General features: G+C 43.7%; 4 protein-coding genes across 4 annotated transcripts; all 4 read left to right on the forward strand.

Moving 5' to 3' along the window:
* Positions 1 to 1,390: 1,390 nt before the first annotated feature.
* On the forward strand, positions 1,391 to 3,265 carry BYT42DRAFT_493040 (heat shock 70 kDa protein; the record flags this gene model as incomplete). Its single annotated transcript, XM_051564191.1, has 1 exon — positions 1,391 to 3,265. A coding segment is annotated over one exon (1,875 nt), but the record flags the coding sequence as incomplete, so codon positions are not given.
* A 397-nt stretch (positions 3,266 to 3,662) lies between these two features.
* Positions 3,663 to 5,090, forward strand: BYT42DRAFT_562694 (uncharacterized protein). The gene is made up of 5 exons (XM_051567496.1): positions 3,663 to 4,147; positions 4,218 to 4,297; positions 4,373 to 4,492; positions 4,564 to 4,655; positions 4,739 to 5,090. Exons 1-5 carry the CDS (start codon positions 3,807 to 3,809, stop codon positions 4,787 to 4,789), a joined length of 684 nt encoding a protein of 227 aa, XP_051425177.1. The 5' UTR covers positions 3,663 to 3,806; the 3' UTR covers positions 4,790 to 5,090.
* A 10-nt stretch (positions 5,091 to 5,100) lies between these two features.
* On the forward strand, positions 5,101 to 6,445 carry BYT42DRAFT_263049 (28 kda golgi snare protein). Its single transcript, XM_051562765.1, has 6 exons — positions 5,101 to 5,521; positions 5,583 to 5,720; positions 5,782 to 5,843; positions 5,919 to 6,014; positions 6,073 to 6,155; positions 6,221 to 6,445. Exons 1-6 carry the CDS (start codon positions 5,252 to 5,254, stop codon positions 6,346 to 6,348), a joined length of 777 nt encoding a protein of 258 aa, XP_051425178.1. The 5' UTR covers positions 5,101 to 5,251; the 3' UTR covers positions 6,349 to 6,445.
* Positions 6,446 to 9,822: 3,377 nt separating this feature from the next.
* BYT42DRAFT_612189 (MBOAT, membrane-bound O-acyltransferase family-domain-containing protein) lies at positions 9,823 to 11,403 on the forward strand (the record flags this gene model as incomplete). Its single annotated transcript, XM_051571596.1, has 2 exons — positions 9,823 to 10,753; positions 10,832 to 11,403. 2 exons carry the CDS (start codon positions 9,823 to 9,825, stop codon positions 11,401 to 11,403), a joined length of 1,503 nt encoding a protein of 500 aa, XP_051425179.1.
* Between the last annotated feature and the right edge of the window lie 155 nt (positions 11,404 to 11,558).

Here is an 11,558-nt window from a genome sequence, read left to right on the forward strand (position 1 = left end):
CAATTGGGCAAGGGCTACTTCTCTATCAAGTAATTGGCAGCTGGAAAATGGTCGAGTACATCGGTCCATTCATCTGCACACAACCATTCAGAGACCCTCAGCAGCAACGCATAAAGCCGTCGTCTCGGCGTTGGTCTTGGCTACGTGGTAGGCAAGTAGCGGGATTAGCTGGGAACTTTACTTTTTTTTGGGAAAAAAGAAGAATGAGATTGTGAAGCCCACTTCATCAACGATTTTCCACAGTGCGTACGTCAGGGTCATTGACACCAAGTGTTGGCTTTTTGTAATCCATCGCAAGAAAAGCTTATCCGTCTTTGACTTGTTCAGTTTGATCTATTGTCCCTTTTTTTGAAGCATTGGCGACGAAAAGCGGCCAAGGAGACTACAGCTCTCATCGTAATATGGCTTTATCTGCAGCCGTGTTTCATTGAGCGGGCAAAATGGTCAATAATTTAGCAATGGACGGTTGAATTTTTAGATTTTAGTATGCCTGGATGCTCAATTAATGTGATATCATATAATACCACTCTCGAATGCACATCTAATGGGCGAAACAAAAGACTGAACGAACACAAGCAGTGTGCCGACCTTTTGCAAGTAAAATGTCACATAGATACATAGGCATCATCAATGAATCTTCATAGCATTGTATGATCAATTTATCAATTTTGATGTTGTTTTCCAATTTTCTGCCATTTTCATTTATGCGATAATTGAAGTCCCTGCTTTTGGGAGAAGTCGAGTCTGTTTGTAATTTTGTCTTAAATGGGAATTCGACCTTTTGTGTCGTCTGCACAAGTTATGTAAACACCAAAGGCCGTATGACAATGACTTTTTTTTGTATGAGAAAAAACCCTCGGATGCAATTGCCCAGATTCTCGTCAGAGTGAAGAAAATAAAACGGGTATATAATTCGGTCCGATATGACTTTATGTGGCTTCACAAGAGGTTGACACGTAGATCGATTTTCCACGAACTAGGGGATGGCGTTGTAAAAACTCCGCATCCAATCATGGCGTGCTACATGGAAGACGTCCCTTTCATGCTCCGCTTGAATTGTTCATTTAAAATAACCGCCCTAGATCGCGAGCTACCTGGTTTCTTCACAAACTTTTTTTTTTTTTTTTACTCTCCCTTCCATCGTTTTTCCTTTCCGTCGAACGACCAAAAAAAAAGAAAAAAAGATGCAGAGACAGGCCTCTCTGTTGGTACTTTTGTTGGCCCTTGTCTGTGCGCTGTTTGTCAGCACACCAGTAAAGGCATCAGATAATAAGGAAGCTTATGGCACTGGTAAGTTTTTTTTTTCTGGCATTGTTTTTACCGTTTTTTTGGTTGGGTTTTGAGTTGTCATTGGACTAATGTGGCACTATTTTTTTCATCTTTGTTTTTAGTGATTGGTATTGATTTGGGTACCACTTACTCTTGTGTGGGTGTTCAGAAGAATGGACGTGTCGAAATTATCGCCAATGACCAAGGTCATCGTATTACTCCTTCCTACGTCGCTTTCACTGATGATGAACGTCTCATTGGTGACGCCGCGAAGAATCAATACGCCGCTAACCCTGAACGCACTGTTTTTGACGCCAAGCGTCTCATTGGTCGTCGTTTTACCGATAAGGAAGTGAAGCAAGATATGAAGCACTTCCCCTTCAAGATCGTGAACAAGGGCGGTGCCCCCAACATCAAGGTCGCTGTCAAGAACGAGGACAAGGTCTTCACTCCTGAAGAAATCTCTGGTATGGTTCTTACCAAGATGAAGGAAACCGCCGAAGCCTACCTTGGCAAGCCTGTGACTCACGCCGTCGTGACTGTCCCTGCTTACTTCAACGATGCTCAGCGTCAAGCTACCAAGGATGCCGGTACAATTGCTGGTCTGAACATTCTCCGTATCATCAACGAACCTACTGCCGCAGCTATTGCTTACGGCTTGGACAAGACCGGCGGTGAAAAGAATGTTCTTGTGTACGATTTGGGTGGTGGTACTTTTGATGTGTCTCTGTTGTCCATTGAAGATGGCATTTTCGAAGTGTTGGCCACAGCCGGTGACACTCACTTGGGTGGTGAAGATTTCGATAGCCGTGTCATGGATCATTTCATCAAGTTGTGGAAGAAGAAGAACAACGGCGAAGATATTACCAAGGACCTCAAAACCATGGGTAAACTCAAGCGCGAAGTCGAAAAGGCCAAGCGTGCTCTGTCCTCGCAAATGTCCGTCCGCATCGAAATCGAATCCTTCTTCAAGGGCAAGGACTTCTCCGAAACTTTGACCCGTGCCAAGTTTGAGGAATTGAACAACGATTTGTTCCGCAAGACTCTCAAGCCCGTTGAACAGGTCCTCAAGGATGCCGGTTTCACCAAGGATCAGGTCGATGATATCGTTCTTGTTGGTGGTTCTACTCGTATTCCCAAGGTTCAGAAGCTTTTGGAAGATTTCTTCAACGGTAAGAAGCCTTCCAAGGGTATCAACCCCGATGAGGCCGTGGCCTATGGTGCTGCTGTTCAAGGTGGTATTCTCGCTGGTGAAGAAGGTTCCGACAAGGTTTTGTTGTTGGATGTCAACCCCTTGACCCTCGGTATTGAAACCACCGGTGGTGTAATGACCAAGTTGATCCCCCGTAACACCGTGATCCCCACCAAGAAGTCCCAGATCTTCTCTACCGCCGCCGATAACCAGCCTACCGTCTTGATCCAGGTCTACGAAGGTGAACGTGCCATGACCAAGGATAACAACAAGCTCGGCAAGTTTGAATTGACCGGTATTGCGCCTGCTCCTCGTGGTGTGCCCCAGATCGAAGTCACTTTTGAAATTGACGCCAACGGTATCTTGAAGGTCAGCGCCGCCGATAAGGCTTCTGGCAAGTCCGAGACCATCACCATCACCAACGACAAGGGCCGTCTTTCCCAAGAGGACATTGACCGTATGGTGCGTGAAGCTGAAGAGTTTGCCGAGGAAGACAAGGCCGTGCGTGATCGTACCGAGTCCAAGAACCAGTTGGAGAACTATATTTATACCTTGAAGAGCCAGTTGTCCGATGATGGTGCTTTAGGTACCAAAGTTTCCGAAGATGACCGTGAAGTCATTGAAGATGCTATCCGTGAGAAGCTCGACTGGCTTGACGAGAACCCTACCGCTGAGAAGGAGGACTATGATGAGAAGCGCGAAGAATTGGAATCCGTGGTCAACCCCATCACTTCCAAGCTTTACGCTGACGGAGGCTCAGCTCCCGAAGATGATGAGCCTTTGAGAGATCATGACGAATTGTAAATTGCCCAAACCATTTTTTTTCTCCCCTTATTCATGTTTTTTTCATGCTTTTCATATAAATAAAACTCGATACTACTGTTTTTATCTAAATGCAATGACTCACTTCTCTGCGAGAGTAAACATCGAACCTCTTCCAAGAAGCTCACTAGCTTTTTTGTCTATCAAATAAAATGGCGTGCCATCAATTGTCCCATCAAGGTCGTATAAGAGACATGACGAATTGGGTCCTGGGTCGTTCATCTACTCGAGGCATTTTGACAGAATATATCGGATATACAGCTTATCGCAAAGAAAACAGTAGCCTTGTTGTATCTACCTTTTAATCATAGTTAAAGACGACAGTGCAAATGAAGTGTCAACATCATTTCACAAGCCGTCTCTTTTTTTTCCCTTTTTTTTTTCTTTTGTTTACTTTTTCCTTGCTGTGTTTGACAGAGAAGTACAAAAATTGCGATTCAACCCTTTCTTGTGGTTGTTTTTTGCGTCTCTTTTGTCTCTTCTTTTCACTTTTTTAAACATTTTCAATTGCTCAACTGAATTGATGAATGAATCCACAGTGGACGGCTACTTGGACGTTCATTTGCAAGATTTGGCAGAAATCCGAAAATTAGTGGATGGCATGAATGCCATTATTAATAGCCAAGCCATACAACAACAATACAACCAGGCTTCATCCATCACTTTGGCGGATTCGTCCAACTGTGATCTCTCTCAAGACGCTCCGCCATGTCTTCCGTCGTCTGGCACTCTATCCAACGTTTCTACCGACGCGCCCAATACCCCCAACTGGAACAATACAGAAGATTTGACCATAGCCAATGTTTTAGCAGCAGCTATCATGGCGGCGTCGGCTCAAAATTCAGGGGCGAGACCGGAATACAAGTGAGCGTCTGTGCAAAAAAGAGATAAAGAAAAAAGAGAACAATGAAACTGATTTGCTTATTTTTACCAGTCCGCCACAGCTGAATAACAGCATTGTGGTTGAAGTCCACCATTTGGGTCTAATACGGACGCTGTATTTCCAAATAACAGGTGTGGCTCGCTGTAAACCATTTTTTTAGGAGAATGGAGGTCTGATATGTTTGTGTTCGATGTTTTTTATATCAGTGGACGCCACGATAGAGTCCTTGATTGCATGGCTGCGGCTATCTTTCCAAGATCCGGATATATCTGGCATGGTATTGCAATACAAAGGGTTTGATGGCTTGTGGAAGTGTCTCCTAAACCGTAAGTGGGCACGGAAGATGGAGATGAAAGAAAACCATGAATGATAAACGTTGAAAAACACTTGACGCTAGGCGACGATTCGCTGAAGCGTATATTGAAGCAGAATCTAAAGGCAAACAGCATTCTTTACATCCGGGTGCCACAAGAACAAGATTTGTTGAATGTAAAAACTACCCAAAACGGACCAAGTTTCGATCATGGGTGCGTGGTAACTAAACTGATTTGTCATTTGCTGTTTTTGTTTAGTCTGGCTATACGGATCGTCGACTGCTTGCTTTAACCAAATCACGGGTTTGAGAATGTCAGCACTAGCAACGCATCATCCTCAATGATGCGCGAGCAACCCTAGGCACTTTTTTTTTCCACGTAGCATGTAAAGACCCCTTCCCCATTATCCAGTTCCAACTAACGTGATACTCCAAGTCCCATAATATACCAGCTGACCATCACCACTATTTCCCATTATATCTATTTAGGTTTTTCTGCTGTGTATGATACACATTAAGCCCATCTGTTCTAGTTTACGTATAACGATTGATAGTACAAATTTAATCGACGGGTGCTGTCAGATATAAAATACTAGTCGATGAGATCAAGAAATGATGCAACTGACAGCGAAGCAGAGAACTGGGAGATTTTTTTTCGAGCTCCCCCTTTACAGACTTTCCAAATTCAGTAACCGCAGAATTGTTCGCTCATCTGGAAAAATTCAGCGCAAAACTGCCTTGACTTTGACTTTTTTTTATTCTCTTGAGCTCCATGAATCGCGCAACGACCAAAGCATCTCCTTCATCTCCGTCTCTTGCGCCTCTAATGGCCAATGATGCACAGGATGAAGAAGCTGATCTCTCTATCCCAACCTCGACACTTAATTGGGAACAGTTAAGGCGACAAGCGAGACAGTTGATTAACGAAATCGAATTGAAACTGGCAGCGCTTTCGAAAATTGGCGCCGATATTCATAATCAGGCCCCTACTACAACTAGAGAAGTAGCGCAACAACAAGAAACGGAAGAATTGCTCAAAAAGGTACGGGAAATTAGCTGAATGGGCGATTGAACCATGCATTGCTAAGCTTGAAAACCATCAGTTTGAAACCGTCATTACTTCCATGGAAGAATATCTTGCCCGACCCAGTGCGACACCCACCAATCCTTCGCTTTTACATATGTTGGAACGGCACAAGGACATCTTGCATGACTATACCAAGGAGTTTCGGAGAGTAAAGGTACAGGTCGAGCAAGGACACGATCCCACCCGCATATTTATTGACGTTACACGTTGTTCAGGCCAATATTAAAGCAGCGCGCGATAAGGCGGATCTTATTTCACAAGTGCAAGACGAGATCAGGTAAATCCAATGAGAGAGATAAGAAATTTTGGACGTGTCACAGTCAGAACCGATGCCAACCCACCAACTCCATAGGATATTCAACGCGAATGAGAATAGCGAGGCCGATTATTATTTATCAGAGCGTGGCCGTGTTGAAAGCTCGCATCGGATGACCGACATGATCTTGGAGTGAGTATCCTGGATTGATGAACTTAAGGGAGATGAAATAACGGTACATGATCGATAGGCAAGCGTATGCTACACGGCAGGATATTTCGCGACAAGGTCGCATGATTCAAGGGTTCAATAATCGTGTCGGCGGAGTGATAAGTAAGGACCCTTTTTTTTTTATGTATACAGCTTCTATAATGTCCCATGCTAACATTCGTTTCCAGATCGTATACCAGGAATCAATAATCTCATTAGTCGCATTAATACCAGGAGAAAGCGGGATACTTTGATCATGGCAGCGGTGATATCCACTGGTTGCATTCTTATTTTACTGTATATGTTGCGAACATAAACAAGAATTATTTTATTCAAGTAACGATTGGATGATACAAGCGTGGTTATGGTATGGTTATATGTCATTGCAAGGGAGAGGGGGGATTAGACAATAGCGAGATTAAGATTATGTTGATAAGGATGGCTTACTTTCTCTTGTGCTAACTAATTCATCTTCTCAACTATTGCCTGAGTAATTGCGATGAACGATTAATCGCGTATCTAACCAGTATCCAAGCTTCATCATTATTCCTTTGGAGAGGTCATCCACTTAAAGGATTCCCCTGCGAATTTCTTCTGCCACTGTTGCAACGTGCTTGGTCTTATGTGATTTCGGAGGCATCCCCGGCGCATGGGCTGGGACCTGAAAACATTGTGTTTATTCAGGAATCTTCTCCGTAATTCAAACCTGCGATTACTATATACCGCTTTAGTTAAAGATTGCATTACCGAATGGTTTTTGATGGCTAGTTATTCCACAAGGTAGTGAATCAATTATTTTGACAAGGCACGCGTCAAAGGACGCGATTTTTGAGGTCGTTGCGTTTGGATGCCCTGCCAGACAGTTAGAAATACGTCTATGATTGGTTGAGTTAATGCGTCGCTTTTGGCATGAAATCACTGGCTTGAGTAAAGAATAAAGCGAAAATTCACACAGTTTCGAATTCTTTCTTTAAATGCACGAATAACAGATGAAACAGCATAGTTTTCACTTGAGTTAAATTTTGCTTTCGGTCATCATCAAAAATAAACAGCTTATGGTTCTTTTATTTGTGATACGATGGGTCTCGAAGTGGGGGCTATGATACTCGCTTGATTGTTGCTTGCACTTGTGGATGGTCTGATCGTTTATATCTGACCATCATTTCTAGTCAATACTATGTAATTACCTTATGTACTCGGTGGCGCAAGTGCTTGTATTTATCTCACATGATATTACGTCGTAGTATGTGAGAAGTAGCCAAAAAAAAAAAAAAAAGGAATCACCTTAGGAGTCGAGAAAATAAATCGATTTGATAACTTATATGCGGTGGATTACATATAATAAATTTGGGAATTCCAAAAAGTGATTCTTAAATAGAGAATATTCTTAGATCAAGTGGGGACTGTAAGCGATATCCAAAAATGAGTAATACAGAGTGAATTGGATAAGAGGTTGGTTGCGCGAATGTTGCCGGACAGGAAAGTGAGATATGTAAAACATTCTCGGAACCCATTTGTCCGTGCAATCCAACCACAATTGCTATCTTGTAATGTCTTGATGGGCCTTAAAATGCCTATAACAAATAAAAAGAGCATCCAGTCAGAAAAAAAAATCTTTGGCCTGCGCCTCATTTGATAAAGATATTCAGTGGCGCGGATTTACATAGGATGCTGTAATGCAGCATCGTGGGGAAGCTCCGAAATTGGAGAGGCCAGCATACTGCCTAATTTGACAACATAAGAGATAATACTGTGATTGATACATATTTAGTGGAGTAAACCCGTTGCCATCGCTTTAGCAAACCATGTATTCCTCCTACCTCGAACATATCAATCTGCTACGTTTTATTTTTATTTTATTTTATTTTTTGTGGTATCATACGATCCTAGCTCGTCACTTCGAATAAAAGTAGGCTATCGGCAAATACAGTGCATTTGTTTCCATCTACTAATGATGCTCAATTGCAATATAGGCTTTATGTAGTATTGAATTACCATATGGAAGAAGCTCAGGGGACTTGGCAACCCATAGTTCCGCCGCTTTCTCACCTTGGTCCTTTTCAGGCAAAGTTTCCATCAGTTGTCCCAAGAACCTATACATCATGACTCACGAGGATCAGTGCGCACTGGAATCCCGCTACAGTAACGCGTCAACGAAATTATCAATCGTACTCATATCAAATGGTTTGTGATTTCATTAAGAATCAAGATATGCAAAAATTAGTATAATGACATGGCAAAAAACCACACGACTATGTTGATCCACTTCAAACTCTCGATTTTCCACAACACCACCTCTCCACTGACACCCTAAACCGGCTGTCCCAAAATGAGTGCGACATTTTTGCTCGCTGAGCGATGGGTACTGTTGATTTGAATACCATATGTTTGTTTCTATCTTACCTCGGTTCGTCAACCACAGAATATCAGGTTCCAACAAAGAAAGTTTTCACCAAAGCAATTGCGGATAGGATTGTGTCGCCCGTAACTTCTCGGGCGCCAGACGATGGTTGATTACTGGAAGTAATTCAAGAAACCAGCACGATTTTCTACAGCCGATGCTTCACGTCCCTTAAAATCTGTCAGCAGCCACCGTCGATAAAAGTCGTCATCACGTTCGGATCGTTGTTGGACTCTGCTTGTTCGTCGAGCCCGGTTTTTTTTTTTTTTTTTTTTTGGGGGGGGGGGGCGTTGCTTCGGTGAGTAGGTTTACAAATCAGTCATATCGTCACCGTAAACTTTGAAGCAGACAGTTGTATCTTTGACTGACCGATGAGGGATCGTAAATGGAATTTATTGTGGAGGGGCAATAACATGGGGAATTTTAGGTGATTGTGTACTGTATTGCTTATCAACGGTATTTCGACACCTCAAAAACACATTATTTGATTCGGCCTTCATAGGGTATGTGTTTTTTCACGTTATTAGATTAGGGTGATATGATGTATCTCAGGAATCTCTGACAACATATTGTATATAACCATGTGATCCATACACATCCCTCGGTTCTTTAACTGCTTTGCCATGGAAATACTGTAACGACGAACAACGAGAAAACGACGCGCCCTGCAGAATAGCATCTGATATGACTGCCCTGCTCGTATGATGTCCATAAGCATTTTCCACTGATCCATCCGTGACCCCTATTCTGTTGTCATTTTCTCTTCTTTTACTGCTCGTCAATATCATCATTTACTGAATCGGTTGTAATTGTAAACTTACCGTTGCTTTTGCAGTCCTTTTTACATACAAATACGCATTTTTGATCTGAATGCTTTGATTATCACTTTTCGTTGCTGTGTAACGGCGCCTTGCAATTCAAACTGCGTCGAAAAGATCGACTTGATCGACCGACCTGAGCCCATGAAACTCCATGCATAATTTCGCTTAGTCAATTCAACGGCAATCGTAGTTTACAAAATATCTATTACTATGAGCAAGTGGACTTTGACATAGTTGATAAATCTAAGAAAGCGACAGACTCGGTTTCGATAATGTCATCTTTTGAATGCGAAACTCCAATGAAATGCAGAGGCACCCCCCCCCCACAAAAAATAACCATAGAAGAACAACAACTATGCGAATAGTCACTTTGTTGTTGTGCATGTGTGGCGACAGGTATGGGTTAAATGTAAGACCCAACATTTGGTGGGTGCCTCATCGAAAGCCCATGTGACGGCGCGTTTGATAATTTTTGGAACTCCTTTCCCCAACCTAAAAAATTATACCCAGTTGAGGGTTCGAGTGTCAAAAAAGAAAAACACCAGGTTTTCCTTCCCCTCTCGAGCCCATGCGCTTCATTACCGATTTGCTTGCGTACGCTACGGGCGTTCCGGAATCGACTTTGCGGTTGCTTCTGACCATTATTCTCGCATACCCGGTGGCCAAGATTTACAATGACACCTACGGTCGCACTTCCACAAAGACAGCCGCCGATCGTAATGCTTACGTCCTGTTGACGGGTCTCGGTCTGGCTTTCTTCTTTAACGGATTCTCCATTATCCATTCCCTCATTACTGTCTCCGTCAGTTATGGTATGTGTTATGCCGCTGACCAGGTCAACAACCGCCGTTTGGCCGTGGCCGGGGTCTGGGTCTTCAATGCACTGTATCTGTTGCTGGGTTACTATTATATGGCTTCCGAAGAATACGATATCTCGTGGACCATGCCTCAATGTATCCTGTGTCTGAGATTGATGGGCTTCAGCTTTGATTTCCTGGATGGCGCTCAATCCATCAAGATGGCCGGGCCCGAAAAGGCAAAGAACGATACCGAGGTCCGTGAAGGCGTCGTTCGTCCCACCGCTGATAAGCGATCCCCGAGCAGCTTGCCTCTGTCTTTTGATGTTGATACTCCGTTGCGTCAGTTGCCGGCTTTTCAGGAAGTCATGGCCTACTGCTATTTCCCTTCGGCCTTCCTCGTCGGTCCTCAGTTCTCCTTCTCGTTGTATCGCAAGTGGCTGAACCGAGCCATGTACACCCGCAAATCCGTGGATCTCGAAGAACAGCAAGAAAAGGCCCAGATTACCTACGTGTGGCGTTCAGTCGCTTTGGCGTTTATCTACTTGAGCCTTCAGCAGACTGTGGGTGCCAGCTACCCTACTTCGTACCTGACCACCGACGCTTTTGCCGCTCTGCCCTTCTACAAGCGCATGTTCATCTTTATGTTGTCCGGTAAATTCGTGTTCAACAAATATCTCGGTGTTTGGTTGTTGACCGAAGGTAAAGTACATGGCCAAAAAAGAAAATGTCGCTTTTACAATTTTTTGGCATCGGACTCACGTCATGCATGATCATTAGGTGCGTGCGCTTATTTCGGCATCACGTACATGGGAGACAATGAGGAGGGATATTCACTTTATGGAGGTCTTGCCAATGCCTTGCCCGGACGTTACGAAACCGCCACATCGATTGACCACGTCATTGCATCTTTCAACGTCAACACCAACTACTGGGTCAAATACTACGTGTTCAAGCGTCTCAAGTTCTTGGGCAACAAGCAGATTTCTCAGTTCGCGGCACTGGCCTTCTTGGCCATTTGGCACGGGTTCCATCCCATGTACTTTGTGACCTTTTTCATGGAATTCCTGACCACGATCTGTGAAAAGATTCTTCGTCAACGAGTCGTCCCCTTGATCCAACCTTACCTGCAACGCAATGAGGTCGCGACCTACGCTTGGAAATTCGCGGCATGGTTGGCTTGTTTCTTCACTACCAGTTACTGCGTGATCGGTTTCGATATGTTGCTGGTCGGAAAATCCTTGCGAGCCTACAGCAACGTGTGGTTCATTGGTCACCTCATCTTTGCCGCCATCGTCGCTGCCAACCACTTCATTCCCAAGCGTCGCGTCATTGGCAAAAAGACCATGTAAAATTATCTCCACGAAGTGAAAGGGTTAGAAGATACACATTTCAATAATAGAGCATATACTATTTCATCGCATGATGGGTCTGGGGGGGGAGATGTTTTATTTTCTGGGATCTATGCAGGGTTTGGATGATTGAATTAGCCGACACAGAGTCATGG

Source organism: Radiomyces spectabilis (genome assembly GCF_025331425.1).
Source record: "Radiomyces spectabilis strain NRRL 2753 chromosome Unknown BYT42scaffold_4, whole genome shotgun sequence".
Taxonomy (NCBI): domain Eukaryota; kingdom Fungi; phylum Mucoromycota; class Mucoromycetes; order Mucorales; family Radiomycetaceae; genus Radiomyces; species Radiomyces spectabilis.